Genomic DNA, 19,335 nt, shown 5'->3' with positions numbered 1-19,335 from the left:
AAAAAAAAAAAAAACCAAACAAACAAACAAAAAACAAACAAAAAAGATAAAACAGAGCTAGAGAAATGGCTCAGCAGTTAAGAGCACTAACCACATGGTGGCTCACAACCACCTGTAATGAGATCTGATACTCTCTTCTGATGTGTCTGAAAACAGCTACAGAGTACTCATATAAATAAAATAAGTAAATAATTTTTTAAAAAGATAAAACAGAAAAGGGTGGCACAGTAGCACATGCCTATAATCCCAGGGCTAGGAAAGCCAAGGAAGGAAGATCAGAAGTTCAAGGCTAGCCTAAACTACATCTCAAAAACACATTCAAACAAACAAACAAACAAAACTTAAAAGCAGAAGAGCCCAAGCAATTAGACCTAGCAAGTAAGTGTTTCCTGTGCAGACCTGAGACCATATGGTCAAGATGAAATTTCTTGGTAGGGAGAGAATCAGCTCACAAAGGCTGTTCACACGCATGCCATGGAACACATGTAACCACACTCACACTACACAACGTTTCTTCCACCCTCTTCCCCTAAAAGCAAAGAAACAGAAAGGATGGAACCAATTTGAACATGATGCAGGAAAGCACCATAAGAGGGAGCTCCAGAGCCGTGGAGCTGCACAAGACTAGGAAAGCTCCAGATTTCCTAAAGTTTACTCAGAAAGGGGGTGCTTCCACAGCACTCAGGAGGCTGAGGAAGGAAGACCACCAAGTCAAGGCCACCCTCTCACAAAGCTACAGTAACCAGCACTGCGCTGCAGAGATCAAGGAAACAGAGCTCGGCCCAGAACGAAGCCTGATGTTAAGGTCAGCTCATCTCTGACAACGTTAATGAGGCAACTCGGTGCAGACGGAAGTTCTGTTTGTTCAAGACCAGCCTGAGCAACACAGCAAGATCTCATCTCAGAAAGATAAAATGGGCTGGGAAGATGGCTCAGCTCTTAAGAGCACTGGCTGCTCCTGCAGAGAAGCTGGGTTGGGTTGCCAGCACCAGTGTGGCAGCTTACAACCATTCATAACTCTAGCTCAGGGGACTTGATGTCTAGAATTACATACACATGGTGCACACATAGACAGAACACCTATACAATACACACAGAATACAAATAAATTGTCAGTCTGTTTTTGTTGTTGTTGTTTTAAGAGAAAATGAGGCCAGATGTGGTATTAAACACCTTTAATCCCAGCACTCAGGAAGTAGAGACAGGTGGATCTCTGTAAGTTTGGGGCCAGCCTGATCTATAGCCAGGACTATACTACATACTGAAACCCTGTTTCATTAAAGAAAGGAAGGAAGGAAGGAAGGAAGGAAGGAAGATGCATTAATAATGGATTCACCTAAAAAGAAAGCAGGGGAAAATTCTAATTATTTCAAATAAAATGAAACAGAATACTTAAAAAAATAAACCTATCAGGGCTGGAGAGATGGCTCAGAGGTTAAGAGCATTGGCTGCTCTTCCAGAGGTTCTGAGTTCAATTCCCAACAACCACATGGTAGCTCACAACCATCTGTAATGGGATCTGATACCCTCTTCTTGTGTGTCTGAAGACAGCGACAGCGTACTTATATACATTAAATAAATAAATAAATAAATAAATAAATAAATAAATAGGGCTGTTGAGATGGCTCAGCGGGTAAGAGCACTGACTGCTCTTCCAGAGGTCTTGAGTTCAAATTCCAACAACCACATGGTGGCTCACAACCACCCGAAATAAGACCTGACACCCTCTTCTGGTGCAGCTGAAGACAGTCACAGTATACTTATTTATAATAATAAATAAGTCTTTGGGCCAGAGTGAGCAGGGTCTGAGCGAGTGGGGCAACTGGTACAAGTGGGGTCCTAAAAGTCAATTCCCAACAACCACATAAAGGCTCACAACTATCTGTACAGCTACAGTTTGTATTCATATACATAAAATAAATAAATCTTTTAAAAAAATAAATAAATCTTAAAAAAAAAAAAAAAAAAAACCTCTCCAGGATCTGAGAGATGTCGGCAACTCAAACTTAAAGACCCTCGGCTGGTAGTGGTGGTGCACCTTAGTCCCAGCAGAAGAAAGCAGGGCAGCCAGATCTCTCTGCATTCAATGCAAGCCTGATCTATGTAGAGGTCCAGGCCACCCTGAACACACAATAAAACCCTTGTCTCAGAATAAAATAGAGTAGAATAAAAGGGAAACCTTTAAAATGCTGAAGAAAGAAGTAAATGGACATGAATTCACTAACATGCAACCATTACCAACTGTTCAGTTCCCAGCACCCATGTCAGGTGCTCTGTAATCGCCTGTAACTCCAGCTCCAGAAGCCTATAATACCCTCTTCTGGCTTCTAGGGGGCAACGTACACACACAGACCACCCACATCTGTACCTCATTTCCCACCCCACATTATACATATAATTAATAAATAAATATACAGCCGGGCGGTGGTGGCGCACGCCTTTAATCCTAGCACTTGGGAGGCAGAGGCAGGCGGATTTCCGAGTTCGAGGCCAGCCTGGCCTACAGAGTGAGTTCCAGGACAGCCAGGGCTACACAGAGAAACCCTGTCTCGAAAATAAATAAATAAATAAATAAATAAACACATACATACACAAACATGTACATGTACATACATACATGGATATATATTTTTTGCATACACAAACACAATAAAGATACAGGCAAAGGCAAGAACTTCCTACACAGGACTCCAATAGCACAGGAAATATCCCCAAAACTGACAAATGGGATTGTAGGAATTAAGAACCTTCTGCAAAGCAAAATAAACCCAGAGTGAAGGACCGGTTACAGAACAAGGGGGAACGAATCTGTGCCATCTACCCGTGACACATGAATTAACATCCTGGATGTTTTGTTTTTCAACTGGGGCCTGAAGGAAATGACTCAGTGGTCAGGGCACTTGCTGTGCAAGCATGAGGAGCAGAGCTCAGACCTCAGGAGTCCATGACAGGTCACACCTCCTGCACACCCTACAACCCCAGCTCTGCAGGTGCAGACGGGCCAGTGGGGTTTACAGCTCCCAGCCAAGCTGGGAAAGGATAAGCCTTGGGTTCAGGGAAAGACTCTGCCTCAAAGGAATAGGCAAAGAATGCTAGGGGTACTCCCACCGCCCTCTCCCAGTTTCCACACATGCACACAACTACACACACACACTCTTTTCAAAATGCAAACAGTACACATCAAAAACCCAAATCATATGTTCAAAAAAAGAGGGGGGAGAGGGCTAGTGAACAGTAACAGGCAGTTGTCTAAAGAAGAAATACAAACTAGCAGGGAATAGGGGAGCAGACCTTTGATTCCAGCACTAGGGAAGCAGAGGCAGGCAGATCTCTATGAGTTTGAGGCTAGCCTGGTCTAGTCTAGTAAGGATAGCCAGAGCTACACCAGAGAAACCCTGTCTGAAAGAAAGAAACAAAGAAAGAAAGAGAGAGGAGGGGGGAAGGAAAGAAAAGAAAAGAAAAAAAAGAAAGAAAAGAAGAGAAAAGAAAGAGAAACAAAATACAAATGGTCTGCCAAAACATACTTGAAACAATCAGTTTCCTTGCTATCAAAGAAATGCAAAGAGATGCCACCTCACTCCAACATAAATGGTCAATCCCAAGAAAACAAGACACCCATCCTATGGAACGAGCCTTTGGTATTTTTTGATTATTTGGTTGGTTGGTTGTTTGGTTGGTTTTGTTTGGTTTGGTTTTTCGAGACAGGGTTTCTCTGTGTAGCCCTGGCTGTCCTGGAATTCACTCTGTAGACCAGGCTGGCCTCGAACTCAGAAATCCACCTGCCTCTGCCCCCCAGGGGCTGGGATTAAAGGCGTGTACCACCACCGCCCAGCTGGAACGAACCTTTAACACCAGAGGCAAAAGGAGGTGATATCTTTGGGTCCAGGACAGCCAGGGCTACATAGGGAGACCCAATCTCTAAAAAGTAAACAACAAATGCTGGTGAGGCTATGGGAGAAGAGAAACACTTAGTCAAAAAATCATTCGCAAGAGAACTGAAATTGGGGGAGTGGAGGGGACAAGCCATGCCTGGAATCCTGGACCCGTGGCTGTGGTTACTTACCACAGAACAATATGCATGACGCAGATGTAGGGAGGGCACTGATTCCAACCAGGAGAGCACAGTCCAGGCCCACACTTAATACATACAGCGTGGCTCTTTCCTTAAACTGGACCAGAGTATAACACAAGGGCCCGGTTACGCCTGAAATCCCAGGTACTCGGAGGCAGGGGGGTTACATGTTCAAGGCCTACTTTGGCTACAGTGTGGTTTCAATTGTATTAATAGGTCCCTGTTACTGATAGACAGCCCATATTGAATATTGACATTAAAGATCTTTTCTAAAGTCAAAGCTGGAAACACTGCCAGAAGACAAGAGAAGAACAGGGTGGGAGACCACACAGCCTTGAACCATGGCAGAGTGGGAGGAGAGACAAGGACTGAGTCAGGTGCTAGAAAGACTGGAATCTGAGAGAGGAAAGGCAACCTGCCTCAACTCCAGTTCTGAAAAGGCACTAGGAAGCAAAGGCACCTCCTATCCATCTGCAGTCTCTGCTACTGGAGTGACTGACTGACTGACAGACAGACAAGACAGTGGTCACGCTCTATAGGCTCACTCAACGGCCAACTACTCAAAGCCCATGAAGAGGGAACTCACCTAGGTCTCCTCTCTGATAAAGTGATATCCAAGGCAATAACTCTTCTCCCAGAGAACTAATAGGAACATCAAGAACCATGAGAACTGGCTGGGGATGTAGCTCAGTTAGTAAAGTACTCACCTGCTATGCTCAAAGCCCCAGGTTCAATCCCCAGCACCACATGAACCAGCCCAGCATTCAGGAAGATAAGCAAGTTCAAGGCCTCTCTTGACTGCAGAGTGAATTTGAGGCTAGCCTGGGCTATCGAGACCTTGTCTCAAAATGCTCAAAAAAAAGAAAAAGTTAAAAGGGAGGTGGGCTCTCTTAAGAACTTCCTTTTGGTTGTTGGCATGCAGTGCTGGGATTCAAACTCTCGGCCTCACACATGCTAGGCAAATGTTCTGCCATAGAACTACAGTCCCAGCCCGAGCCACGTTGTGCTGCAGAATCACACCTATTGGTGACACGTCTGACAGACGAGGAACCATGAGGACTAGAAACTATACTAAAATACAAAACGAGAATTTTCTTTCTTAGCTCATGGAAGCTCAAGGACTGCCCAACTTCGAGTTGACCGCTCCACTGACAGCGCTGCACTGAGGAAGATGAGAGAGCTTATTTCTCACCGACAGAGAAATAAGCAATTTTTAGAGCAAATTCAAGGAAGTTTACATAGTAAAGAAAAGGAAGGGTGACTAAAGGCAGTGTCTGATGGAAGGCAGGGCTCCCAGAGGGAGGGATGACACACCACACCAAGCACGGGAGCAAAGAGTCGCTCTGCTGGACGCTTCAGGACATGCAGCAGCCCCTGCTGCCCAGCCAAGACAGTAAGGAGAAAATCTGCCTGCCACTTTTTCTTTCTCTTTATTCATTTCACTAAAATGTCTGACGATTCACAACGTATATGAAATTCCTCTTTAGGGGCCGTGCAAATCCCCGATCTTTCAAGCTGGGCAAACATGAAGCCAAAGGAAGAAGAAATACTGTACTTGGAGAGGAAATTTTTTGGGGGTGGTTTGAAAATAAAATGCTCAAAGTAGAAAACGTAGAAATCCTCAAAATTAAAAAAGATACAAGGCAAACTTCTGCCTCTTCATTCCTGGAGTTCACAGACATCATCCACAGAGGAAAGGAGTGAGGGCCAAGCCCACTGCTCCTCGTGGGACACAATCATGGCTTCCAGGGACCCTCAAGTCTCGCATCTGCCCTCCCAATGGCTCTGCAGGCAGAGGCTCCTGAAGTGAAGCCTGACGACACGGGTTTGATCCCTGGGTCCCACAGTGAGAGGAGAACACCCAGCTCCCACAAATCACCCTATGCGTACCTTGTCATGTGAGTGTGGCTACCTACAACAATCAACAGAGAAACTGATGTTAAAAACTGAAAGAGGAGGGCTGGAGAGATGGCTCAGTGGTTAAGAGCATTGACTGCTCTTCCAGAGGTCCTGAGTTCAAATCCCAGCAACCACATGGTGGCTCACAGCCATCTGTAATGAGATCTGATGCCCTCTTCTGGTGCATCTGAAGACAGCTACAGTGTACTTGTATATAATAAATAAATCTTTAAAAAAAAAAAACTGAAAGAGGAGCTGAGCAGTAGTGGCGCACACCTTTAATACCTGCACTCAGGAGGGCCTAGTCTACAGAGAGAGTTCCAGAACAGCCAGGGTTACAAAAGAAACCTTGTCTTAAAATAAACAAACAAAAAGAAAAAGAAATCAAAGGGAACCCAGATACACAGAATCCAATACAGAACTTTTACTAAATTCTAGTTAGTAGGGAAACAAAATTCAGGGTTAGCCAGGCTGACACCTTGATCCCAGCACTTGGGAAGCAAAGGAAGGAGGAGCCCCTATGAGTTTGAGGCTAGCCTGGTCTACTTACAGAGTTCTAGCTATCCAGAGCTACACAGAAAGACTTTGTTTTTAAAAAACGAAAAAAAAAGAAAGAAAATCAAATGAGAATTAAAATTTCAGAGGAGCAAGGTGGTTTACCAGAAGTCCCCAACATTTGTGGGGCTGAAACAAGAGAATCATCTTGAGTGCAAGAATAGCCTGGACTATGTTACATAACGAGACCCTGTCTCAAAAATAAAATAATATTAATAAAAATTTAAAAACAAACAAACAAACAAACAAACCACTGAAAGCCCATAGGTTTTGGTTACGAGTGAGCTGGAAGCTTCCTCGCTTTGGCCACCTTCCACTACCGTAAGGTACCATGCTGACTGCTGGGGGAAGAGGCCATCTGCAGTCTCACTCAGCTATGCACACCACTGCACACCACTAACATGCAAGGCTCAGCACGACGCGTCCACCAGCACACAAATGGCATGGCACATCAAGGAGGTCACTCACTGGTTGGATGTGATACCCACTCCATCGGAGCTCCCTGGGCAGGGGGAGCCCACAGGCCCTAGTTGTAAAGCCACTGCTGTGGATTTGCTAGTGAGTTTACCTAGAAACTGCCTTCTAGATTGATGTTTATGTCGCTGCCGGGCAGCTTTGGTCAATGAAACCTTTTTTGCAGTGGCAGTGACTCACAACTGTTCAGAGTGCTGAAAACCAGTGACCACTGGGTGCTCAGCCCTAACTGGGACATCTGCATCACTCCCTCCACAGTTCCAGGAAGGAGATCTGGGGCAGGAAGAATGTTCTTAAGAATGCCAGGGGTAGCCGGGCGGTGGTGGCGCACTCCTTTAATCCCAGCACTTGGGAGGCAGAGGCAGGCGGATTTCTGAGTTCGAGGCCAGCCTGGTCTACAGAGTGAGTTCCAGGACAGCCAGGGCCACACAGAGAAAACCTGTCTCAAAAAAAACAAACAACAAAAAAAAGAATGCCAGGGGCAGAGTGACAGAAAACCCTGTCTTCTGGGCATGGCATGGCATGGCATGGCCTTGAACTCAGAGTCACAGCAGCTATGATTACTTGAGCAAGAACAGGCCTGTCACCACTTCCTGTGGATCTGACCTACTCACAAGTCCCCAGGCCTCCCTGACCTATAAGGTGCTAAGGGACATTTCCTTCAGGGGAGAAGCCACTGGGAAGTTGCGCATGCTCCCATGAATAATCTCCCACCCATGTTCCTGCGGGTAGCTCAGTGGTAGAGCACTGGGTGAGCGCATGCACAAACCTAGGTTCAGGCCCCTGCAGCATAGCAGCTATGTAAACGCAAAGCCATAGCCAGGTGTGCTGGCTCACACCTGCCCTCCCAGCACTTGTAGCATTTCGGAAGCAGAGGTGGAGGCGGAGGAGGCAGGTGGGGTCTCTGAGCTACAAGCCAGAACGTTACCCAGTAAGATGGTGACTCAAATAAAAACTAAGGAGGTGTGGAGGGAAAAGCAGTCCTGAAGGAGGTTAACAGTCAGCAGTGATGAAAAGCATCCGCAACATCCTCTTGCAAACCAGAGGGACAAAGGGACAAAGGTAGCTCAGTGGTGAAGGGCACTGGCAGCTCCTCCAGAGGACCAGGGTTTGGTTCCCAGCAGCCTTACAAGGGTGGCTCACAATCTTTAATAACTTCAGTTCCAGGAGATCTGATGAACTCTTTTGGACTTTGCAGGCATTGGACATTTGATATATATACATACGCCCACAAAACACACACACACACACACACAAAATAAGAATAAATAAAAACCAGCAGAGTTATATTTCAAAGTATATGACTATTCAGTCAAAATAACCTGACACATATCAAAAGCAAGGCAATACCAACCATAGGCGGGTGGCTCCATGCTCAGTAGAGATGCCAAAGAGTGGCTAGCCAATATAAACTTTAGAAAATCTTTACTGTCTACGGTCAAGGCTAGCCTGGACTACAAAGTGAGAACCTGTCTCAAATTTAAAAAAAAAAAAAAAAAAATTTTTTTTGTTTTTAAGATTTATAGCATCTGATGAGGTAATCAATCATAGTAGTGACAAGAGACATCATGGAGGATTCCAGAAAAGGGAAGAGCAGGAGTACCACAGCACGAAGTTGGACAGAAAACTTCTCAAGGACACAGAACAATCCTATTTGAACAACAGCTGGGATCTGACTCAATGGGAATGCCTCTGGGATAAGCAAGGCACTCGAGAGCTGGCACAGACTTCTACAGAGATACTAATGACGTCACCGAGTGACCCAGGTCCAAGCCACCAACACCTCCTTTCCTCAAATCCTGGCCAAAGCCGGGCTCTAACCCCACCACAGGAGAGAACACTGCAAACGCACAGCACCACACAAACACCAGCTTGTTTTTTGTTTTTTTTTTAAATAGACATGGCTTCCACACAGAAACGATCTGAGTGAGTAAATAGCATCTACTCTCCCATCTATGTCTAAGGGTAGAAGAGATACACCCTTAGAATTTCTTAAGTTGAACACTAAGGGATTTATCAGGTACATTTGAAATTTCCTACTAAATGAGTTGCTGTTACTTTGTTTTGAGATAGAGTCTGTAGTGGTTTGAATGAGAATGGTCCCCTGGGCTCAAATGTAAACATTTGGTCATCAGTTGGTGGAACTGCTTGGGAAGGATTTGGGGGTGTGGCCTTGTTAGAGGAGGTGTGTCACTGAGGTTGGGTTTTGAGGGTTTAGAAGCCATTCCCAAATTATCTCTCCACCTCTAATCTCCAGTGTCAAATCCTTCTGTCTCTCTCTTTTTCTCTCTCCCTCCCTCCCTCCTTCTCTACCTTGTGGTTATGTCTTAAGATGTGAGCTCTCAGCTATTGCTCTAGCACCATGACTGCCTGCCTCCCACCGTGACTCTAACCCTCTGAAACTGTAAGCCCCTAATAAAATCTTTATTCTAGAGGTTGCTAGAGTCAATGTCTTGACACAGCTATAGAAAAGTAACTAAGACAGGGTCTCACAATGTAGCCCTGGCTAGCCTTAAACTGAAGAGACCAGCCTGCCTTGGGTTTTAAGGCACCACATCTACCCCTATGTATTTTTTTTTTCTTTTCTTTTCTTTTCTTTTATTTATTTATTTATTTTTTTTTTTGGTTTTTTTTCGAGACAGGGTTTCTCTGTATAGCCCTGGCTGTCCTGGAACTCACTCTGGAGACCAGGCTGGCCTTGAACTCAGAAATCCGCCTGCCTCTGCCTCCCAAGTGCTGGGATTAAAGGCGTGCGCCACCACCGCCCGGCTTTTTTTCTTTTAAATTATTTTATTTTTATTTATGTGTGTGTGCCTGGAGTTGTAATGTGTAATGTGTAATGTATGTGTGTAAGACTGGAGTTGTAGGCTGTTGTGAACCACCACACGGGTGCTAGGACGTGATAACCTTGGTCCCCCTGGGAGATGAGGAAGCGCTCTGAAGTTCTCCCAGCGGATGACGACACATACCTATGCTCCTAGCACTCAGACAGCCGTGGTTAAGAGGATCTAAAGGTCAAGGCCAGCCTAGGCTATCAGGAGGTTCCAGGTCAGCATGTGCTAGAAGGGGCTACCTCAAACAAACAAAATGCCTAGGAACTCATGGCCTGCTGTAGCAGTTTCACAGCTTGGGGTCTTTCCAGCCATACTTCCCTGGAAGGGAGTGGCGGGAAGGCAGTAGGTGGTCCTCACCTTGCATCATAGCGAGGGTGAGGCAGAGGCAAGGGCACCTCTGAGCTGAGACAAGCATGAGCTACATCGCCAGACCGACAGACCGACAGACATATAGCAAGATCCCACCTCCAAAACAACAACAACAACAACAACAACAACAACAACAACAAAAGGTATGAGGATGCCCAAAGGTCCCCCAATGTCTAGATGCAGTCGTCAGGGACCTGGCTAGGTAAAAGCAGAGTTCACTCAGGGCCCCGGGCTGCTTTAGGATTATCTGATAAACAAGGTAAAAGAACACTCACTCTTTTCGATGAGCTGGTCCTGAACCCCTGCCAAGGCACTTACTGCCTAAAAGAGAAGTCACTGGTTACCAGACTAGAGACCATAGACCCCCAAGACACCAACCCACACAGAGAAGAAGGGAAAGGCCACACTCCTCAGTAAAGGGTACAGACAGACACACCCTCCACCACCACCACTTACAGCAGCTGACGTGACTGAGGATTTGCTGAAGAGCCGCTCAGCCTCCTTGAACTTCCGGTTCCTCCGGTCGTTTTTGCTATTGGAGTTTCTAAAAACAGAAGAATTTTGTTGTTATTGTTGTTGTTGTTGTTACAGGTTTTTGTATCTTATAGATTATCACTGTGTTTGAGTCTAATGTGGAGGGAGGACACATGTGTGCTCTGGGACATTTGTGGAGGTCAGAAGTTGACTTTATATAGAGTCGGCTCTCTCCTGCTATCTCCAGCGAATGAACTCGGGTGGTCAGGCTTTGTAGAAAGCACCTTTACCTGCTGAGCCATCTGGCCATTCTTCTTTTAACCAGGTTCAAATTCAGGAATGCCTCTGATGCACGTAACTTTATGTCAAATGCCTATAAATGGTAATGCCTCCCACTTTGGGAGGCGAGATGATTTTAGCTGCTTTATAAACACTGTCAAGTGTATTTCTTTGCTTCTGTGTTTTAAGATGCCCAGGAGCCCAGGGACACAGCCAGGTCTTGCCTGGCCTGAGGATATCAACCAGCACTATCTATCACGTAAGCGGTAGGTAACCTGGCCTGCCAAACACAGTGCAGCTCTCTACTCTGTGTTAGTGTGCATTTACAATAATGCTTATTGTCAAAAGAGACTAGCGCAGGGGCTGACAAGAGAGCAATGAACACTTGGTACAAAGCTGGACAATCCCAATTCAATCCTCAGCCCAGGTAAAGGTGAAAGAAAGGACCAATCCATAAAGCTGTCCTCTGAGCCACACGATGGGATACACATTATATATACATGTATGATAAATGACTTTTTGTTCGTTTTTTTGAGATGGGGGTCTCACTATAACAGTCTTGAGGCTAGCCTGGAATTAGCTATGTAGACCAGACCTGAAACTCATATATATGCACACTAACCTTTATCTCCTGAGTGCCAGGACTAAAATGTGTACCACTCTGACAGGCAAGAGTTTTTCAATCAAAATATAACTATGAAGAAAAATAAAGTAAAACAGGGGCTGGAGAGATGGCTCAGCAGTTAAGCACACTGGCTGCTCTTCCAGAGGATCCAGGTTTGATTCTTAGCACCTACACGGAGGTGCTGTGTAACTCCAGTCCCAAGGAATCAGATGTTATCCTTTAGCCTCCAAGGGCACTAGGTCACGCGTGGTACACAGACATACACACAGGCACAATACCCATATACATAAAATTTTAAAAAAAAATTTAAAAGTGATTATAGCTGTGTGGGGTGGTGCGTGCCTTTAACCCCAGCACCGGGGAGACAGAATAGATAGTCAGATTTGCCCACAAGCACCTTTACCCACTAAACTGTCTGGTCAACATGAAGAAATGAACTTTTAGAGCAGAGCTATCACAGGATCCATGAGTAGTCACAGGACCACCCAACATCATGTCACCCAATAAGACAGAATAAGTACAGAACCAGAGGTGCACCACCTGGGACTCAGTCTGGGATTCAGCTCAGCAGCAGAGCACTTGCCCAGCATGCTCAATGCCCTGGGTTACAGCCCCTGCACCAATGGACAAACAACAACAGAGACCTAAAAGCAGGACCCTGCAGGTCATGATGGCATACACCTGCAGTCCCAGCCCTTGGGCGGCAGAGCTATGTGGATCTCTGTAAGTCAGAAGCCAGCCTGGTCTACACAGAGAAACCCTGTCTCTAAACAAACAAACAAAAACCCAACCACAACAAAACATTAAGGAGACATAACTGCCGAAGAGCAACTGGATCCAGGATCAAAAAAGAGTAGCAAAGCACTGTGGGGAATCAGGGTTAATGTTTAAGCTATAAGCATCTGAGTTTCTTGCAGAGATGCCTTGCTCTTCTCAGGAAATAACTGCTAACATACTTAGAGGCAAAAAGATTCGTGGTGTAAGTGTCTAAATCTTCCGTGCTTAGCAGGGAGAGAAAGCACGGGGAAACAGAATCGTAACCACAAAGGAGTAGCAGGGAGGAGATCCTGTGATGGCAGAATGGATCTGCATCTTTATACACACACTGATCAGAGGGCAGCTTTCCACCGCTGGCACTTGCTGTCTACCTTATTGAGGCAGAGGCAATCTAGTTATTTGGACAGCACTGCTTAGCTCAGGCTAGCTGGCTTTGCAAGCTTCCGAGCGATTCTCCTGTCCCCACCTCCCACCCCATGTGCTAAAATTCCAGATGTGCATGTATACATGTGTGCTAAATTGGGCTATGGGGGGAGGGGGATCCTGAAAGTGTACTAGACAGAGTCTAATCCCCTGGGGCTGGGTTACAGGTAGCTGTAAGGTACCTGACTGGGGTGCTGGGAATCGAACTCCTGTCCCCTGCCAGACTAGTATGTGCTCTTAAATGCTGAGCCATCTCTCCTGCTGCCAGATGTGCACATTTTAACACAGGTTCTGGGAACTGAGCTCAAGTCATCAGGCTTGCACACCAAGCACTTTTACTCACTGAGCAATGTCTCCTGGGCCTGGTTTTACATCTTGTAGTAATACACTTATGAGAAAATGCCATACACCTATATACACACAGTAAGCCAATCTTGCTTTCCTGACTTTGATGATGTTCTATAGTTACGGAAAATGTAACTGTCAGAGAAAACTGTGTAAGAACATACAAGCCCTGTCAATTGTTTATGCAGTGTTTTATCCCAATCTTCAATTATTTCAAAACAAAAGGTTCTTAAGCATGCATAGATGTTTTCATACATTGGAGAGAGCATGCACCCGCAATAAGTTAGCAACTCATGAATATATGGGGAAAATACTAATTGGTCATGCACTATCTCATCTCAGTTTTTCTACAGATTTGAAAAATTCTCACAAGTTTAGGGATTTTTATAGAATCACATTACCAAGTCAACAGTGGTACAGTTAGCTTGGAGGTATGATGAAGATCGTACTTGGATATCATGGTTGATTAAAATGTGGAAGACAGTTAAGTCACATGCTATATTTCATTTATACCTATATACCCCTACACCATGGGCCCTATTTTCTTTAATCACAAATACGGGCTTTTCCAAGGTTTTTCTGTTGAGACGTCAGAGTACAAATTCAAGCTTAGACCTCATACCACACTACAGCTATCATCTCCTTGCAAATACTAAAAGCAAACATTCCAAGCTGTGCATGACAGTCCATACATTTAAATCTATCCGTTTAGAAGTTACAGGGAGAAAGAGCTATGTGATCTGTGAATTTGAAGCCAGCCTGGTCTACTTAGTGAGTTCCAGGCCAGCCAGGGCTACACAGTGAGAGCATGTTTTAAAACAAAACAAAACAAAAACCCCACAGATAAATATTAGTAGAGGATAAAACAGATAGATGCTACAAGTTTTTTCGTTTTTTTTCCAGACAGGGTTTCTCTGTGTAGCCCTGGCTGTCCTGGAACTCACTCTGTAGACCAGGCTGGCCTCAAACTCAGAAATCCACCTGCCTCTGCTGGGATTAAAGGCCACCACTGCCAGGCCAATACTACTAGATTTTGACACTCACTTTTGATTGGTCAAATACCGATCCCAGCCACGGATAATATTGCCATACATCTGAGTGTCTTCCAGGTAGCTTCCTTCAAAAGCATAGATCTGTCTCTCCAAGTTTGCAAGTGTTTCCTAGGTGATGAAAACAGGGACAGGGAAAAGCAAGCATTAAACAAACTGAAACCCCGATACAGACTTGTAAAGTCAAGCTTACCCACAATGAACCATTTCTGTGGAAGAGCAGGGGCGATGGATCTCTTTATAAATAGAGTGGAATATGTAGTCTATCCTCAGAAAATGCACGCACATGCAAGATTTTGCATCTACTTCAGAGGAAAAACCTGGCTGTCATGAGCAGGGATGAGACAGATCATGAGCTGTCTCCATTCTCACTCACTAAATGTGTTGCTACCAGCAGCGAGAAGGGTGAACAGCTTTCAAATGCATCTCTTCTACATCAACTGCTTCCTCCCTGCTAGCTCTGGATGGGCCGCCCGCAGTGGATGCCGGTTGCTATGGAAACCTGGAAGGGCAGCTTCAGGTGAGCTTTGCCTCCCGGATGCTCGTAGCAAAAGGCGGGAGCCTGGAGGGCTCAGCCAGCAGGGTGCCGGCGGCTCCCGGTGCGCGTCACCAATCCAAATTCCCTAGGTTGCGTCTTGCGTCTCCCGCCAGCCCCGTTCCTTGGCATCCTCAAATACACCACATTCTCCGGCCATTGAAACGCGCCGCCCATGGAATCCATCGTGCATCTTCTCTAGGCCGGGGTCTAGCCGCCTCCTTCCCACCCGCTAACCCGACCTGAGCGTCGTCCCCGCCTCCTGCCTCTCGCCCTTCCCGCGCCCTCACCGCCCCGCCCCGCCCCACTGAGCGCAGGCCGGGAACCGCGCCGCCGCAGGGAACCGCGCCGCGCCCGGCCGCCCAGAGCGCCCAGACCCCGGCTGCCGGCCGTCCTCAGCTTCGGAGCTGCCTGCGAGGCAATGCGGGAACGGCGTCCAGGCCTCGGCCACTCACCGCCAGCTCCTGCTTCCGCTTAACCAGCTCGGCCAGCTCCCGCCGGGTGTCTGGGATCTGCGGCGGCGCCGTCTTGTTGTGCATCGCCATGTTGGGCTCAAGCGGCGGCGGAGGCGGCGGCGCGCGACCAGTAGGCGGACCCTGCGCACTGTCACCGCCGGCCGCCAGGGGGCGCGTCCCCCCCACCGCGCCTGCGCGCGCGGCTTCCGGGGAAGCCGGCTTGCTCTGCGCGCGAAAGCCGGCCCGGAGTGGCGCTTGTTCGTGTGGGACAATCCTTGCTGCTCCACTGTGAGCCTCTGAGCTTAACAGACACCCAGCACAGACAGTCACTACATAGAGAACCCAGCTGCAGCATAGGCCTGTTAAATATCCCACGTGTCTCCCCGCAGACGATGTCCTTGCCACACCACCCAACTGCAGGTGGAAAACCCGAGCAAGGTTCCACCCACCATCCGGGCTGTAGAGCAGATCCCCAAACCAACATTTTCCTGGGTTCAGCACAGGCAAGTAGATCTGTTGTACGTGGTTTGCCGGAAGGGGAAGGATTATGAAAGAATTAGCTTTTATCTTCAGATCCAGAACTGTTTCCAGGCTGGTATTGAACAGAAACACAGACATTGAGCTTATCGTCCTGCCTCTGCCTTCCCACTGCTGGGATTGCACGTGTTGGGCATGCCCACTGTTAATTGGTGCTGGGGATGGAACTCAGGACAGACGAAGCAAGCACTCTACTGCTACACCCCCAGCCCTGCTCTGCATTTCTCAGGGATCAGTAACTTCACAGGGAGTCTACGTGGAGTTCTTTGCCCCGTGTGTGGATATCCTTGAGTTTCTTTGCCCTAGTTGGATATTGTTCAACAGGTCTGAGGAATTCTCCATTTTCTTCAAATCCTCTTTTCTAATTTTCTCTCTCACAAACCTCTCCACTTGTCATGTTCCTCTCCTGTAGTACATGCCTATAATTCTAGCACCCGAGAGGCAGAGGTAAAAGAAGCAGCAGAAAGGTCAAGGTACTGCATAATATTTGGGCCACCTGGGCCAGCCGGGACTACACAAGACCCACTTTCATCCAAAAAAAAAGTTAAGGGCTGTAGATAAAACTCAGTTGGTAAAATGTCTGCCTAAGCCTAAGCTTGTACAAACCCCTGGATTTGAGTCTAGCATCCCTTTCTTTCATGCCAGCCTAGTCCACATAAGAACCTCCCAGGGCCAGGCATGGTGGCACATGTCTTTATTCCCAGCACTCAGGGGACTCGAAGAGATACAGGACAGCAGTACTACATAGTGAGACGGTTTTGAGGGGAAAAAAAAAATCAAGGCCAGCCTCAACTACACAGAGAATTTAAGGCTAGCCTGTCAAAAAAAAAAAATATATCAATCAGACCTTGGAAATTTTTATTTTTATGTATATGAGTGTTTTACCTGCATGTATTTCTGTACTATATGCATGTAATTCCCAAGACCAGAAGACATCGGATCCTCCTGGGACTGGAGGTATAGTTGTGAGCTGCCATGTGGGTGCTGGAGACTGAATCAGGGTCCTAGAGAAGAACTCTAAGCCATCCTCTCCAGAATCCCCCCACCTTAATGACCAAGTCCCAATTTGAGGTGCCCATACACTTAATAGATGTGGAGTCTTCCAATGGAATGTGATCAACCTACCAGGGCCCACACCTTAAAGCTGACTCTTCCCGCACAGGAGTCCTCCACTATATAATAATATAATATAATATAATATAATATAATATAATATAATATATATATATATCCTGCCTGGTCTACAGAGTGAGTTCCAAAACAGTCAGGGCTATACAGAGAAAACCTGTCTCGAAAAACCAATATATATATATATATATATATATATATATATATATATATATGGGATATATATATATGTATATATATATATATATCCCCTATCCTTTTAAAACTTTCCCTTTTATGTTTTGTCTGCAGGTATCTGCACCATGGTACCAGTGGAAGCCAGAGAGGGGGCCAGGTTCCCCTGGAACTGGAGTCACAGTTGTAAGCCAACATGTGGGGGCTGGGAATGGAACCTGTGTCTCCTGCCAGCTTAGCCATTGCTCCAGCCACTCTTTAACATAACATGGTGAATAACATGGATTGACTTTCAAATGTAGCAGCTTTGAATGTCAGGAATAAATTTCTTGGCCATCTTGTTTATTTTTGTGTATTGTTGAATTCAGTGGACCCCTCTCTATACATGTTTCTCTTCCTTATTTTACTGGGTTTTAATTTGCTAATTTTAAATGTACTTTCTAACACTTCCTTGTGTTCAGTGCTTAGCATGCCGGGCCACACGTGTGAGAGACAGAGGCCAGTTTGCAGGGCTCAGTTGGTTCCTTCTGGCACCTAGGTTCTGGGGATTACGCTCATCCAGTTTCATTCACATTAATTGCCTCACCTGCTAAACCATCGCACCTGACCTCCTTGGCTAATGTGCAGTTTTCATGATTTTAAATAGTTATTAATTTCCATGTGTATGGGTGTTCTGCCTGCATATATGTCTGTGCACATCCTTGCTGTGTCCTTAAGAGATCAAGAGAGGGGGTTGGATGATCTGGAACTGGAGTTAGAGGTTTTGATTTTTCTTACAGTTGGATTCTTAGCACCAGGGAAGAAAATCAAAAAGTACAAATGGAGGCTTTCAGAGGTGGGTTAGCAGTTAAAGAGCATTGGCTGCTCTTCCAGGGGACCCTGGTTCAATTCTCAGGACCCACACGGTGACTCACAGTTTTGTGTAGCTACAGTTCAGGGAACCTGACTCCCTCTTCCAGCCTCTCAGGGTACCAGGGATACATGAGATGCAGACACATATGCAGGCAAAACACCCATACACACAAAATTAATCTTTTTTTAATTAAAAAGAACATGGAAAGAGGGTTCATCAGTTAAAAATGCTTGTGGTTCTTGCAGAGGACCTACATTAAATTGCCAGCCACTCACATGGTGGCTCACAGCTGTCTATAACCAGCGTATCTGGCATCGTATTCTGGTCTCCACAGGTACCAGGCATACACAGAGTACAAAGGTATACATGCAGGTAAACACACACACACACACACACACACACACACAGACATACACACACACACACACACACAGACATACACACGCGTGTGTGTGTGTGTGTATGTCTGTGTGTGTGTGTGTGTGTGTGTGTGTGTGTGACTTCCACTGTTTTGTGCCTCAGCTCTCTTATTTGCTAGAGTCAAATCCTGCTTAGCTGAGCACAGGGAGCTGTGTATGGGGTAGTACATGTTTAAAGTACTTCACATTTTATTTTCCTAGAAAGTGCTTGTAATGGTTTGTATATACTTCACTCAGAGAGTGGGACTGGGACCATTAGGAGGTGTGGCCTTATTGCCTCATCCTATCTGCCTGAAAGTCAGTCTTCCACTAGCAACCTTCAGATGAAGATGTAGAACTCTCAGCTCTGCCCGCACCATGCTGATCAAGGTAGACGCTGCCATCCCCCTGCCTTGATGATAATGGACTGAACCGCTGAACCTGTAGCACCTGGAGCCAGCACCAATTAAATATTGTCCTTTATAAGTCTTGCCTTAGACATGGTGTCTGTTCACAGTAGTAAAACCCTAACTAAGACAGAAGTTGGTATCAGGGACTAGGGTACCGCTATGATAGGCCTGACCATGCTTTTGTTTGGAAGAATGTGGGTTGGGGGACTTTGGATTTGGAAAGCAGTGGGATGCTTTAAATGGGGCTTAATGGGCTATCCTAGTAGGAATGTAGAAGACTTTGTTACTGTGAGTGATCTGAATTGTTTGGGCCTGGTCCAAGAGGTTTCAGTGGAGAACTTCAATGTTTGGCCTAGAGACTGTTTTTGTGGGATTTTGGTGAAGAATGTGGCTACTTTTTGCCCTTGTCTGAAGAGTCTGCTTGAGGCTAAGGTGAAGAGACTCAGATTAATTGCATTAACAAAGGAAGTCTCATAATAACCAAGCAGAGACTTTGTTCTCTGGTTAAGTCTCATAAAGAGGGCTCAGTGGTTAAGAGCACTGGCTGTTCTTCCAGAGGTCCTGAGTTCAATCCCAGCAACCACATTTTGGCTCACAACCATCTGTAATAAGATCTGCTACCCTCTTCTGGTGTGTCTGAAGACAGCTACAATGTATTCACATAAATAAA

At 46.0% G+C, this 19,335-nt stretch overlaps 1 protein-coding gene across 6 annotated transcripts in view; it reads right to left on the bottom strand.

Annotated features, from left to right (window-relative positions):
* Nucleotides 1–15,323, bottom strand: part of Meaf6 (MYST/Esa1 associated factor 6) — a 28,291-nt gene extending 12,968 nt beyond the window's left edge. For 5 of the 6 annotated variants that reach the window (XR_004121056.1, XR_004121057.1, XM_031378618.1 and 2 more), the window contains exons 1-4: nt 15,166–15,322; nt 14,171–14,286; nt 10,660–10,747; nt 10,479–10,524 (exon numbers count right to left, since the gene is read on the bottom strand). Coding sequence is in view for 4 of the 6 variants with exons in the window: in XM_031378618.1 (XP_031234478.1) it covers nt 10,479–10,524; nt 10,660–10,747; nt 14,171–14,286; nt 15,166–15,255 (340 nt within the window). In the remaining 2 variants the exon portion in view is untranslated. Of the gene's footprint in view, nt 1–10,478; nt 10,525–10,659; nt 10,748–14,170; nt 14,287–15,165 lie in introns of all 6 variants that reach the window. The other variant, XM_031378619.1, reaches the window with a different exon arrangement.
* Between the last annotated feature and the right edge of the window lie 4,012 nt (nt 15,324–19,335).

The sequence above is a fragment of the Mastomys coucha genome, unplaced genomic scaffold, assembly GCF_008632895.1.
Source record: "Mastomys coucha isolate ucsf_1 unplaced genomic scaffold, UCSF_Mcou_1 pScaffold18, whole genome shotgun sequence".
Lineage (NCBI taxonomy): Eukaryota > Metazoa > Chordata > Mammalia > Rodentia > Muridae > Mastomys > Mastomys coucha.
The sequence above is the reverse complement of the archived record's forward strand: the minus strand, read 5'-3'. Positions and strand labels throughout refer to the sequence as shown.